Raw genomic sequence first — 14,642 nt, 5'->3', positions numbered from 1 at the left:
CCCCAGGGTATGTGTGCATGGAATTAGCAACATGTTTGTGTTTGGAACGAGACTCATTGTTGCTAAAGCGAAACTGCGGCGAACTGGGGCGAACTGCGGCGAATTAAAAAAACGACCAATTCCTCATATTCTTTGTTCCGTTGAATAATACTATCTATATAGAACATTTAGCCATGCCCACTCAATTTTTTACTATTGATGAATCAATTCTATACATGATTGGCCTATTCGAAATACTTGCTTTTATTGGATTTTTATATAACATTGAAAATTAAATTAATAGATTGATGAAATTGACAAAAATACCATGGGAGCGCGGCGAAAACCAGTATTTCTACAGTATGACCCTCAGAACAGCACCGAAACATACCGCCTCATTTTCAAAATATACCGTAAATATACTGACGAATTCAAGTTCTATTTTTCATATTCCTCGTTTTTGATGTTCCGACGAATATTACCAGCTATATAGATCTTTCAGTTTTGCCCAGATATTTTTATATGATTGCTGAATTAATTTTGATCAGGATTAATTACTTTTAAGTACTTGCATGTTTTTTGTTTTGACAAAAACACGATTTTAACAAAAGTGTTCAATAGTCGCAGGTTGTGACGTCAATGTTGCTGGTATTTGCAGACTCATTTGTTGTCAACCAGGGTATGGGCGTTTGTATACCCTATTTCGTGAATATTATATAAAGATACTGTTTTCCAACCAGCTTTCAAACGTAATTAATAAAGACCTTGTGTTAGATTGCATTTTTAAGGCCTATTCATGTATTTGATTAGGTGTTTGTATATAAATCCTGATCCGTGTAGCGATTTTTTGTGTCTGTAAGAAGACCACTAATTGCAAAATATCGTTTAAAATAGATACTGACTAGTTTCTGCATTAATTAGAGCATGGGATGACACATATAGTCTCAGTTCTATAACATCCATTTCCTCCAGGGTATGTGTGCATGGAATTAGCAACATGTTTGTCGGGTACAAAGTTCGGCTATCGATACTATCGACTGGTTACGAGTGGTGCGCGCCAAATATAACTTTTTTGAATGTGAGCGACAAGGATTTAAATGTTGTCAACCGGGCCATCACCGATTCAACGAATAATTTTTATATTCAATACGCCCCACCACCCACAAATGTATTGATATATCAATATATCGATATATACATTTTTAGTAGGTGATAATTATTTGGGGTGGAAAATATCAACAAGGATATTTTTATTGGATATATCATCAACGATATATTTCAACGAACTATATTTCTTAGATAAGGGTAAATGGACACTATTTTTCTGTTTTTTTTTTAGTCAGGTCATATACCCGCGACTTTTGATTCTACTAGAATATTTATTTGATGTATATCGATATTTTTGTGCGATAGGCGACACTTGATTCGGCCCTTCATTCCGCAGAAATAAAGTTCAACCAAATTCAATTTAATTGAAAATTCTGTTCCATTTCGTTTTTTTGCTGCCCAATTTTGTTTGCATTGCCTATGTGATTGGTATGTTGGTGGTATGTTTTTACATACACTCGTGTATCGATATGCAGTTGGCGGTAGAGACGGGCACGATAAGTCCGATGCAAAAACTTATCAAATGAACGCAACCGCTATTCAAATTCAAATTAAAGTGCTCCTACGGTCTCGAGCGCACTTGAATGCGTTGAAACTTTATATAAGTTGGCTGTTGATTTCAGAAACTTTATTCAAGCTTAAAAGATGCAGACAGGCAATCTTTCACAAATCTGTGCAATAAATATTGAAAGAGAAAACATTTTTTTTTGGTTTTTATTTTAATTTTTATTAATAATTAGTGTTTTCTTTGTATACATGTAATTATATTATTTTTATATATATGTATGTATATATGTATGTTTCATGCGTGTATTCTAACCACTATATTTGAAATGCGGTTAGCACAACTAATTCAATCCATCTTGCTTTTGTTGTTTTGATAAGCATCTTTCATACGTCCTACCCGACCCATCGATTTAAACTGCGACTTTTGTTGTTTTCGCATTGCCTTTATATTGCCATATATTATGACATACATACATTACTACATGTATGTTGCAGGACGACAATCGAATAACTTTTGCTTTGTTTTGCACTGCGGTGGCCACTGAGGTCAGAGGCGACAAGCGGCGGAGGTTCTTTGATTTTTAATAGTATTATTAATTAAAAAATGTACAATTAGTTTGTATACATGTATGTTTGTATGCATGAAATGAGTTTTCCTGTTTTCTGTGCAATTTATTTACTAACGTGTAATCAATTTTGTTTATATTTATGATAAATATTCTTCTTTCTCCTTTCCTTTCTCATTTTTCCTTTTGTTTGGTAATAAATTCGGACTTTAAAAGTGTTCGAAATTACAGATATATTATTCCTAGTAAAATCTACAAAAAAAAAAAAATAGTCATAATATTATGATTACAAATTTTGTTTCAGGTTTCCTTCAAGTACAACTCTACTCTCTTTGCTGCAGGTTTGGTGCATCGACTTGCAATGGGTGAAGGATTTATTTTTGTATGTCTGTATCTATGTGTAAATATATCTTTATATCTGTATCTGCATCTGCTTCTGCTTCTGCTTCTGCATCTAAATCTCCTCCTTCGGTAGATTTACGTTGGCAGCCAAGTGCGCCGTGCCTCGGTAAAGTATTCATGTGTGCAATGTAGAGCCGAAAGGTTTGGAAAAATGCAACCGCACATGTATATGAATTTATTATGTATTTGTCTATTAGATAAAATCCAAAAAGTTTTTTGTTATTCTCAAGTTTGATTTGCAGTATTTTTGTTTTTGCTTTTTTTTGTAATTAAGTACATATAAACATCGTTATCGCTTACATGGCGCTATACAATTAATTTTAAAAATTTAAATTTTGTAGTTAATCACAGATTTTTGTTTTAAATACCGAAAAGTTAAATCAATAAACAGCATAGTTCCGAAATGTATTTGGCTTTTTTATATTTGCATATACATACAGAAACATACATATATAGATGTACATATGTATATGCATTTAATATAATTAATAATTTTGACTAATAATTTTCAATTATCTAATTGTTTTCCACATCATTTCGTATTCGAATTTTGTTCTTACTTTGTTTCGTTTCAATTTTCTTAAGTTTTTTTGTTTGTTGTTTGGTGATATGCGTTGCATTTTCGTCATCAATTTTACGCGTTTCTTCAATATTCATTAATAATATTCTCTCACACTCATACTCGTAGATGTACAATGTACATACATATGTATGTAGCATAGTGATGCTATTCTGATGGTTTCTTTCGAATGGTAGAGCAGATACAAAGAGCACCGTACACCGTACACCGTACAATATAGCCTGCCCATGCAATCCTAAAAAGATGGAAAGAAAGATCATGGCCGGAGTCTATGGTACTATCTTTTACCTTCACTTCTTTCTGTATGTTGCTTTGGGCGTTGGGTAGCTACTAGTGCTAGGGAAAGGTGAGTGCTTCAGAGTACATATATGTATATACGAGTATAGTATATGTATGTACTCCATACTATACATATATCTATTTATATGTCTAAGAATATCTTTAAACGAACTTTACAGCTATATGCTACATTAATATGATTCAAAATCTTATTATTAATGGTACGAATAGGCGCATCATCTCTAACTTATTTTGGCCATGCTAAAGGAAGAAATGGTTGCGTCTGGTTCTACCTCCACTTTTGGTTCTTGTTCTGGTTCTGGCTATCGACTGATAGAATGAGATTGGTTTCTAATCATTTTCCATCATCCAACGACATCTGGGGATGAGGAAAAACCGACAAGGGCGATCTATAGCCGATCAGACCTTAAGCTTCGGAAGGGAGAGTCAAAACAAAAGGCTAAATAAAATACAATAAGCGAAATGCGATGAAATTATTTAACTATGAAATTATGTATTTTGATGACACAGATGCACCCATACTTTGTTCCTTTTTTTTTTTGCTTGAAAAAAATCTGTTTATTGTGGTATAAAATATGCCAAAACAATATAAATTTTGAATAGGTTTAGTTCAATACATAAACATGTTGTATAGTATATGTAGAAAGGTCACAAAAAATAATACAAAAGTTCGCATTCACAGTTTTTTTGTAATGAGTTACCTAAACATAAATTTTGCGAGATTAATTTATTTTTCTCAGTTTTCAATAAACATAATTAATAAAATAAGAACAGCCAAAATGGAATTTCGTACAAAGAAAGTGTAAAAATGTTACTTTGTCAAAAGATTTCATAAATCACAGTTTTGTTGCATTTGCATTATTTTTCGTTTTGCGTTTTTTTTATATTCGTGTTAATTTCCAAAATTAAAGGTAAATAAAGTTATATTTTGTCAGAGTAAAATAGTCCAGAATAAGCAAATATGTATAAAATTATTATATGTTATACAGGGCTAAAACTATAAACTAAATATACAAAAAAAAAAAATTATTATAAATATTTTGATGTTACATCATTTTGTAAAGGAAAGACAAAAACTCTAGGCCTTCATCATCTGGTCCCCGTCCCCGCCCACATCCATCTGATTTGACTCCCTCTTCCCTATCGTATCCCTTTCCGAAAACTTTAAAGTATCTGTTAGGTTTGAATAAATTAATTAAGACTATGAAAACGCTTAAATCAGATGTACAATGCGCATGATGCCTGATTGCATTCAGAGAAGTTGGATACGTACGTCATAGACATATTTCAACCAGGATGGAACTTTTTTTGAACGCTAGGACAGGACATTGCAGTATCTTCTGCTATTCCTGCTTTCTGCTTCCTGTTGTCTGTTTTCTATTTTCTGTCTGCTTCCCGTCTGATTAGCATGGCACAAAGAATACTAATAACTCGCCTATACTTTCGCCAACATTTCCCTTTTAACAATGCTTCAACAGCAGCGGCAACGGCAACGGCTTACATGTGGTACTTGGTATTTGTTAATGCCCATTTAGTTAATAAAACTATGCTTTATTTGCTCTTTCATGCGAGAGGAAATTGGAGAAACTTGCTTCAAATGATGATGAATATGATATGCCCCATTAAAATTTCGATCAATGGAAGATTGCGAATACCTGCACTACATATTGTATCCTATATTAGGGGGTATTCATATGGTATGGTATTGGTATGGGTATGGGTTATACATAATTGGTTTTATGTTTGAAATTCCTGAGACGTTCAACGGATACGTTTGTATCTGTGCATCTGTACGTTCGTACTTTGTGTTTGACGCGGGTTTTGGGTGTATTTTATGTCTGGTTTGGGGTCCAGCTAACAGTTTGCTATATGTCTGATGTTACTTGAGTGAGAGGTTTCTAAATTAACTCTAGATCATAGGCAGTCCTTGGCCAGGGCTATGTGTGTGCTTCCTATGTATGTTTGTATGCATGTATTGTATGTAGATCTGTGTAAATAGTTTGGGGATCTTTCTATAGTATCATCTATTGTATATACATTACAAGGTCGGCAGTGCAAACTGTTTTACTGTTTCTCTTATTGTTGATGTAATTACTGGCATTACTAGCATACTGCGTACTGCATTCGGCAGTTTATTGTTTATTGACATCATTTTTCACGCTGATATTTGATATTTGACTTCTGATTTGATTAAAACTTCTCTCCACTTCTTTTGTTATTAATTTTAATTTCAGAACATTTGTACTTCGCTGGTGAAAAATCACTGAGTTACTTTGCGGCTACTTTGTTTAATTCTTTGTTTGTTTAATCCTCAAAATTGCAAAAATTGTTACAGTTCTATCTTGTATACACTACCACACGTTCTAGTGCCGCCTGCATATATATATATATATATATATATATATATATATATATATATATATATATATATATATATGTATATATATTATGGTATATGGTGTATGGTATATACATGTATACATAAACTTTATTATAATTGTTTCTCTTTGCTTAGCTCGTACACATATACACATACTTATGGTATACGTATACGCACGTATATATACATACGATACATATGTTTGTGTATATATCAAAAAATGATTTGAATTTCAGTTACTTTATTCGTCGTATATATGTATGTATATTGTATAAGTAGAAAAAAAGGACTTTCGCTACTACATACTTGATATTTTATCCCTGATAACGTTTTACTTCTGTTTTGTATTTTTGTTTGTTACGCTTCTCCGTTCTCCGATGTCCTTCCTGATTTCATGTTTAACATTAGATTTGCATTACTTTTAACTTTAAGCTTATGTCCTACATTTACAATTAGGTCATTTGTTGACAAAAAAAAAAAAATACATACGCACATCATCTCTTAACATCTAGGGGTCTGTCTCGCTGCAGCCTGCCTGCCGCCGATCTGAGGGATTTGTTTTTGTTTTAATTGGAATTTGACTTTTTTTTAGAGAATGCACTGGGGAGGGGCGTAGCTAGAGGCGCAGCAGTTGGTAAATAAAATAGGTTTTTGTAAAACTAGGAAAAACAAGAAGTCATTTGCATGTGTATGATATTGGTATCTATGTGTCTATAAACTTATGTGTGAGTGACAAAAAACCTGTGTGTTTTTGTTGCGTCGTGTTTTTTTTTGCACTTTTGGACAGTGTGAGGCAGGGAGCCTGAAGCTGAACTTGGGGCTGAGTCTGAGGCTGGTATGGCAGGACGCAGATGGGTTTCAGATTCAGTTTCGATTTTAGTTGCAGTTTCAGTTGCAGATTCAAATTAAATGGTCGTGATATGTACCGTGTGTATTGCCGCCTGCTGTGCCTCAGACACAAACTTAGCCACAGGCGCCACCACTTCAGATAACACTTCCGCTTACGCTTACAATATGAGTGCATATATGTTTGTATGTTTGTGTGTGTGTGTGTGTGTGTGTTATAGTCCTTCGTTCTCTTCCCATTTTTGTTTGTTGTTTGTTGAAAATAACTCTAATCCTAATAAGTATGCCTTCAAACTAAACGCTCGTTCGCTTTGTGCAGCTTTCAGAGGTATTCTATCATCGAAATTATTTACACGATTCTTGAGGTATTGCACATGAAGCAGCGATGTCTGTCGTTGCTTCAACTACTAAGTAGGTTTGAGAGCAGCACAAAGAACTACTAATTCTACGAAAAAAAAGGTGTGTGTTGGCGATAATTAGAATAATAATAATTGTAATATTTATGTAACATAATTTGATAATAATAATAAAACAGGTGACGCCAAAGTATGCCTAAGCTTAGAGATACGCATAAGAATTAATAATTAATAGATATATTAACTAAAATCTAGTGCAGGCGGAGAAAGGGACCGGACCAATGGTGGTGGTGGCGCCCCTTTTCCAGTGCGAAAACAATGGGCAAAGTATTTGTAGCTGGTCTTACGCTGCTGCCACTGGCACTGGCAGACAGACTGATTCTCTAAAAAATTGCATTCCAACTTAGCTCCTATTGGATGCCCGGCGGCGGCTGACCCAGTTCGCTGGTGAAGTCAAACAGGCTCGTCCTTGCGTGGGACAGCGCATGGTGGTGGGGCAGCTGATGCGGATGTCCGTGCCCGTGACTATGACCCACCAGGCCGTGCTTGATGGCCGATGTCTTGAGCAGCCGCTTGAGCATGCCGCTCGAGCCGCGATGCTGCAGGCTCTTGTGCGTCGTCAGCGAGTTCTTTGTGCGGTACCGGCGGTGGCAGAACTCGCACACGTACAGCGTGTCCGATTGCTCGTGCTTGTCCTGGAAGTGGCGCTTCAGCGAGTAGTAACATGAGAAGGTGCGCCTGCAGTAGGGGCACTCCTGCGGCTCATTGATACCCCCGCTGGTTGGTGGGGGCATGCGCAGCGGCACTTGCGGGGCACCAGCCTGCGATTGGCCAACATTCGACGAATTCGCTTGGTTTCCGGGACTGGCATTGTTGTTGTTGTTGTTGCCGCCATTGCCACTGTTGTTGTTGCTGCCGTTGTTGTTGTTGTTGCCGCTGCTGCTGCTGCCCTTAATGCTGCCGCCAATGGAGGTGGAGGAGCAGATATTGCTGCCAATGCTGCTGCCCACACTGCCGGGACGCGGTGGCGACGTGGCATGGCCGAGGCCATGGCCATGGCTGTGAAGATTGTAAACGGCGGCGGCCAGGCTGCCGTTCAGCGCACTGGTGGGCGACGTCAGCGCCGTGGGCGGCGAAGGCGGCGATGAGGTAGAACTTGTTGGCGAGGTAGCTGCGGATCGATTGATACTGTGCGGTCCTGCACAGGAGACAAAAAAGAGATCAGTTAGTGGGGCTTGACTTGGTTCGGATTATATTGGATTGGATTGGATTATAATCTGAAGTCTGAAGAAGTTTGCTTTTTCTATAGATTTGGGTTTTAGATTTATATTGCTGTTTTGTGGTTGGTTCAGAAAATATGAAACTAAAAGTGCAAAAGTTAAAAAATGTGAAAATACATGGTAGAGATTTTTGTCATTTTGGTTCGTCTCCCGCGTGCGGGGCGACAAGGATGGGAGGTAAGGTAGCAGGAGGTATAAGGTACAGGGGGGTAGGAAGAGGTTTAAAATAAAATACGGTTCGAGAGAGAGGGAGAGAGAGAGAGATAGGGTAAAATGCTTTAATGCTCTATTTGTAGTACTAAAGAGTTCCTGAATTTAAGTTGAGATTTAATTTGAGTTTTGGATTTGGAGTTGCTAGCAGAGAGAGGTAGAGGATAAAGCGTTATAATAGGTTTCGATATATATATAATGCGTGTAAATCGGTTCAAAATTTCAAAGTTTTTGCCACTACAAAACGCTAATCCGAATGATGATTCCAGCTAAGTAATCGCGAGAGAATATAGTACAGAACGGAAACGGTTTTGGGGGGTAATTAATTTTGAAACGTTTTTTTTGTCGAGCATTACTTGGAGCTTATGGTTATATTTAGATGCGGAGGAGGAAGTGGAGCTCTACGTTAAAATATTGACTGCTGTTTCCTATTGGAAATAATAAATCTCGGACCACTGCCATGGCCAGGCGGCGCACAGCTTATTAGCATGCATTCATTCGCTGAAACGCCAACTGGCCCTGACATCAGTCTGGGATTGGTATAAAAATATATATATGTATGTATTTTTTCCAACTGATCTGTACACTTTACACGTGTGCGTGTGGTGTGTGTGTTGGTGTGTGTTTATGTGTGTGCTACTGTAAGTCGGAGGAAATAAGACTAGACTTTATATACAATACATGGTACATATTACATACGTGGGGTACGAACAAGTTGCACTACTACAAACCAATGCAATAAACAATCTGCAGATGCATATATGTATGTAACAGCATGTATATGTGAGTGGATGAGTTAGTGTATGTGTGTGTGTGTGTGTGTGGGTGGGTGTGAGTATGTGTTGTATGGACACGAATATGAACGATAAATAAGCAAATACTCGTCAAGTCGTTACCCAAACCCCACATGCAGGCCACGCAAGCAAAGCGAGTTACAAATGGCGAGTAGCGAGAAGCGAGAGCATGCAGCGGGAGTGAAAATTAAATCAAAAGTAAAACAACAAACATTACAATTACAATACAACTAGATTGACAATCGCATTTCGAATATGAAGTTCAGAAGTGTCATTTGCTTTGGTTTTGGTTCGCTTGTTTTTTTTGTTTTTTGCTTTTGGTTTTTTTTTTGTTGTCGTTTTGGATTTGGTTTCGATTTTGTTAAGTTGTTGTTGTTTTGCTTTTCTTTTGTAACGAAATAAGAAGAAAATTTAACAGAACGAAAAGCTAAAGGTAAGTTAATGATAAATTATGAATTGCAGTTAGTAAAATTATTGGGCAGCTACGATCAATCGTGGATCGAGCACGGAGGAAGCGTGGTGAGACTCTTTTTGATTGGATTTGTATTTGTTGTCGTATCCCTATTACCACGCAAACTTACCAAAACGAAAAGTGAAATATTTTGAGTAGTCTTGTTTCAATAGATATATATGTTTATAATAGTTGTAGCGGTTTGGTTTTTATCCATTATTAAGGTTTCTCTATATATTTATTTTAAAGATATTCTTTATACAGATGTATGTGGTGTGTACTCTTGCTTATTTTGTACAGTTGCATCAGAGCGGGAACAATAGGCGATGAGAGAGAAAGAGAGAGAGAGAGAGTAGAGGTAGATGTAGAGATACAGAGAAAGAGACAACTATACAAGTACTGGAAACGCATATGCTAAGGTCAACGCTGAGTGAACAGAGGAACAGAGGATCGAAGATGATCAGATGATCAATGGTACAGAGAAAAAAGAGAATTGACTTCTAAAGGGGTGTTAGGGAGTATGTGTGTGTGTGGGTAGAGGAAAAATAGGAGCCGCGCCCCTTACTTATAGAGATTTTATGGGAAAACAGAAGTCCAATCTCCTGCAACTTCCTTGAATTAACAGTACAGTACCCAGATCCACCAACGAGTGTGCAAATCAAACAAGGCAACATCGAGTGCAATAACTACGAGTATTCATACTCGTTGCTTTTTGTTTGTATGGCTGTAACGGTTAATATAGCTAGCGGTTAGTATAGCTGAAGATGAAGAGGTATAGAGGAAAAAAGAAAAGATAGAGAGATAGACAGAGCGAGCAGCGAGGTCTTTCGATCAATGCTTAGGTGCTTTACAGCCTTTACTTTGGTTCATCAGCTTTACAAGAGGTAGAGTTAATGTTAAGAATGTGAGCGAGTAAGAGAGAGAGCAGAGCGAGTGGGAGAGCGACTACGGTAGCGAGTGTGTGGGTCGTACTTACAGGTCGCAGATGTTCTTTTATAAATGAGTAGTAGTTGGTCTATAGCTACAGCGAGTCTAGTACAGAGTGAGAGCGAGTAGTGGCGAGAGGCGAGGCGAGTTTTGGAGCGCGTGAGCAGGCAAAGGTTATGTTATATGTAGTATACATACAAGTATTTAGGTATGTGAAGGGCCAAAGCGGCGGTAGAGAGACAAGGTGATTAGATAGTACTTGCGGTAGCCAAGGCTGGCAATGCTGACTAGCTGCATATAGTAGTTTTGTTTTCTGATTATCTAGTTTGTATATAGAGGAGGCACTTTTTACAGTAGATATCGATATCGCAGTTGTCTCAAGATCAAAATACAGATATCGATTGATGGATAGTTAGTGTGTGTGAGCCAAGTAGAAGAAGAATAGAGAGATAGAGAGATAGAGAGAGAGAGAGAGAGAGTAAAGACTAGAGCAAAGAGGCGCAAGAGATATATGTATATTGAGTTGGAGTCAGAGTGACAGCGAATAGACAGTCGACTGCAGGGAGAGAGAGAGACAGAGGGAGAAAAAGAGAAAGAGAAAGAATAGGTTGCGTGTAAGAACGAGAGGCCATGAGAGGAGGGATATAGAATTCTGTAATGTTACTAACTACGTATCTTCTCTTTTGTTTTGTATTTTTACTACCAATGTAGCTTAAGTTGTTGGGCTAACCTTTAGCAAGCGCGCGATCTTGTACTTTGACTGACTAACGAGTAGTGGCTATCTGGTAGCGAGTAGAGAGTACCGAGTACCCAACTACCGAGTTAGTTGAGTTGCAGCAGCTGGGGTGCTGTGACGGTGGGTTGGCTTGAAATCAGCTCTCACATCTTTCCGATTTTTTGGGCAAGACTCTGGGGTATTTTTGATTTATTGGCTCTCTTGATCTCACGCTTCACCCGACAAATTGTGTTTTGTTGTTGTAGCTGTTGTTGTTGTTGATGTTGTTGTTCTTGTTGTTGTTGCTGTTGTTGTTGTTGTTGTTGTTGCTGATGAGCCAAGCCATGCCACGCCGTTGTTTGCAGCAACATTTATAGCACTAAGCACAAGGTCGACCGGCAAACTGGGACTTACGTTTATGATTAATAAGTGTATTTTTTTTTTTTTAACTTTATTTCTTAACTATATGTCTTCGAATTATATATTTATTTGTATATATTTCTTTTGCTTTTTATATGTATATGTGTTGGAAGAAAGCACGTTCTCTGTTTTTGTTTTGTCCAAGGTCTAATAAGGAAATTACGTAGATACGTTCAGTATTCAGTTTTTAGAAAGGCAACTTGTGCAAAAAGAAAAAACACGAAAACAAACCGAGCTCTAATTGTAAAATTGACTACAAGTACGTTGTATGAGGTATAAGGTATAAAGAAGGCCACAGAGTGTATAAACAGTGTATATATTCATCATATGTTTATCATATCATAATGGTCCATAGGCATGAGTTGTGAAAAAGTCAGCAAGTCTACTACGTTTAGGTCGAACATCGATGTACATGAGGTATAATCTAAAGTTCTAAACTGTCCTAAAAGAGTTCCAAATAATGTATTTTCCTATACCTATCTTAGAGTCTAATGTCTTTTGTGTATAATACGCGTACAATCTATTTTCCTTTTTTCCTGCTCATATATTTTCGGTTATATTCAGATTTGTCATCAGGGTTGTCTGGGATCTCTACATATAATACGGTTTCGTTTCTTTGTTCGTCTTGTATAATAGGCTTGTATGCTATATATATTTGTATGTATGTATGTATATATATCACTACAAATGGCATTGCTTTAAGTTAATTAGTTTGAGTTCGGGATCTTGTGCTAGTGCTAGTTCTAGTTCTAGTTCTAGTTCTAGTTCTAGGTGCTCGAGGTGGCTATGGAAGTGCCACCGAGACTACTGCTGTTACCGTTGATCGTCTCAGATCGCTGGTACAGATAGTAGTCGTAGAGTGTCATTATTTGTCGCTGCTGTATGAGCAGCTGGTACTGGTCATTGAGTCGCTTGGGATAGGCCCCTCCTAAACCAGGATCATGGGCTGTCATGGGCAAGCCAGTCATGGGTGTTGCAGTTGCAGATAAAGTCGGTGTCGTCTTAGCTGTGTAGTGCGTCGTCGTCAGGTTGATGTTGGTGTTGGTGGCTTTCTTCGCTGTTGTTTGCTGTGGCACATTGATAGTGCCCGGCAAAGGTGTTAAATCTCAGATTGACGAATTAAACTGATTATAGAGTTTGATATCCTTCATTTCCATTTCGCCGGGTCGTGACTTGTGATAGGTATAAATGTGCGTCATGAGCGAGTTGCGCGAGCAATAGACTCGCTCGCAGATGGCACAACGGTATTCCTCTTGGCGCACGGCGTGCTTGTCGGCAATGTGGCGCTTGAGGGAGGCTTTCGAGCAGAGGAGCTTACCGCACAGCTGACATGAGAAGAGTTTCTTGGGCGAATTTCCTGTAAATTGGTTGTGGATTTTTGGATTTTGGTTGGTATTGGTTTTTGTACTAGTAGAGATCTTCATATGTTTTTTTTTTTTATTTATATTTCTATCTATTTTACTTTTCATTTGAGTGTCGTTTGGTTGTCGTTACTCATTCTTATTATTCTTACTTCTAAAATGATGTGTGTGTATTCGATGTGTTCTGGATGAATGCAGTTCACATATACATATGTAAAAATATATACGTATATGGTATTCTTCATCCGCTAGTGCGCGGAGTGGAGTACCAAAAACAGAGTGGGGGGAACAAAAACTGCATATTTCTGTATGTCTTGGCTTATGATGATGGCAAAAGGACATTAATAAATAACATTACATAGACATATATGACGAAAAAATGATTAAGAATTACACAAAAAACCAACACAGTCGTTGTACGGGCCTTAGGACCTGTAACCTGGATCAGGCATCATTCGATTCGATGCCGCATACAGGTGCAGGTAGCGGCGCACACACACATAGCTGGCGGCCGGGTGTTATCGACTTAACAGTTACGGTTATCGGTTACGGTTATCGGTTATCAGCTAACGCATAGCTGGAGCTTGGTGCTGGGAGTGTGGGGGGGATTGAGGGAGGCCTGTGGTGGGTGAATGCAGCGATCATGTGTTTAGGAGTCAAGATGGGGGGCACTAAGAACCAGGTCCGTGTCAGGGGTTAAAGGACTCAACAAAATCCCTCGTTGAACAGCTATCGAAGACGCCAAACAGCTGCTAGGGGATATTTCTGGCAGGGGGTTATATGATACGATGATATGTGCTATATATGTGTGTACTATGTGATATGGTTCAAAAAAACTAGAACCAATTCAATGGCCACACCGCAGTTGATAGGGAAACCAACCAGATCCAAAGACAGCGACACTCCCCGGGTGGAGGCAACCCCAAAAGAGACTGTGGTTGGTAGAGGGGTTACAGGGGGTAGGGTCAATGGGGCAAAGGCAAAGAAAGAAATCGTCGGCACATACAATTGTTCACTTATATACATTCTATTTATTTAAATAATAACACAATATCGGTTTTTTTTTTTGTTTTTTTTTTAAATTATGAAAATATTTTTCATATTCTTTGTAGTTGTCTGTGGGTGTTGGTATGGGTGTGGGTGTGGGTGTGGGTGTGGATGTACGTCTCTGTAGCTGTTCATGTGTGTGTGTGCGTGTGTGTGTATGTGTGTATCAGTGTTAGTTGGTTGGGCTTCCATCTCGCATCGTTTTGATCTTAATAAACTTTCTTTACTATTTATGATTTTTACGAAATAAATGGGGTTTTCTATCTGTTTCTGTTTCCAGTTTGATTTTTGGTTTTGCTTTTCCTTTTGCTTAGAGTTGTGCCTAGTTGACATTTACATGAATATAAATTAGTAATTATTTAAACGTTTCATTTTGTTTCTTTGCTTTTTTGCTTTGCATATATATGGATGTAA

General features: G+C 37.8%; 1 protein-coding gene across 2 annotated transcripts in view; it reads right to left on the bottom strand.

The window, feature by feature from the left end:
* Window positions 1-6,045: 6,045 nt before the first annotated feature.
* Window positions 6,046-14,642, bottom strand: part of br (broad-complex core protein) — a 47,584-nt gene continuing 38,987 nt past the window's right edge. The window contains exon 8 of one of the 2 annotated variants that reach the window (XM_033384823.1): window positions 6,046-8,221. In XM_033384823.1, the coding sequence (XP_033240714.1) occupies window positions 7,434-8,221 (788 nt within the window). In that variant the 3' untranslated portion in view covers window positions 6,046-7,433. Of the gene's footprint in view, window positions 8,222-11,916; window positions 13,178-14,642 lie in introns of those variants that run through there. The other variant, XM_033384825.1, reaches the window with a different exon arrangement.

Source organism: Drosophila pseudoobscura, chromosome X, assembly GCF_009870125.1.
Source record: "Drosophila pseudoobscura strain MV-25-SWS-2005 chromosome X, UCI_Dpse_MV25, whole genome shotgun sequence".
Classification (NCBI taxonomy): domain Eukaryota; kingdom Metazoa; phylum Arthropoda; class Insecta; order Diptera; family Drosophilidae; genus Drosophila; species Drosophila pseudoobscura.
The sequence above is the reverse complement of the archived record's forward strand: the minus strand, read 5'-3'. Positions and strand labels throughout refer to the sequence as shown.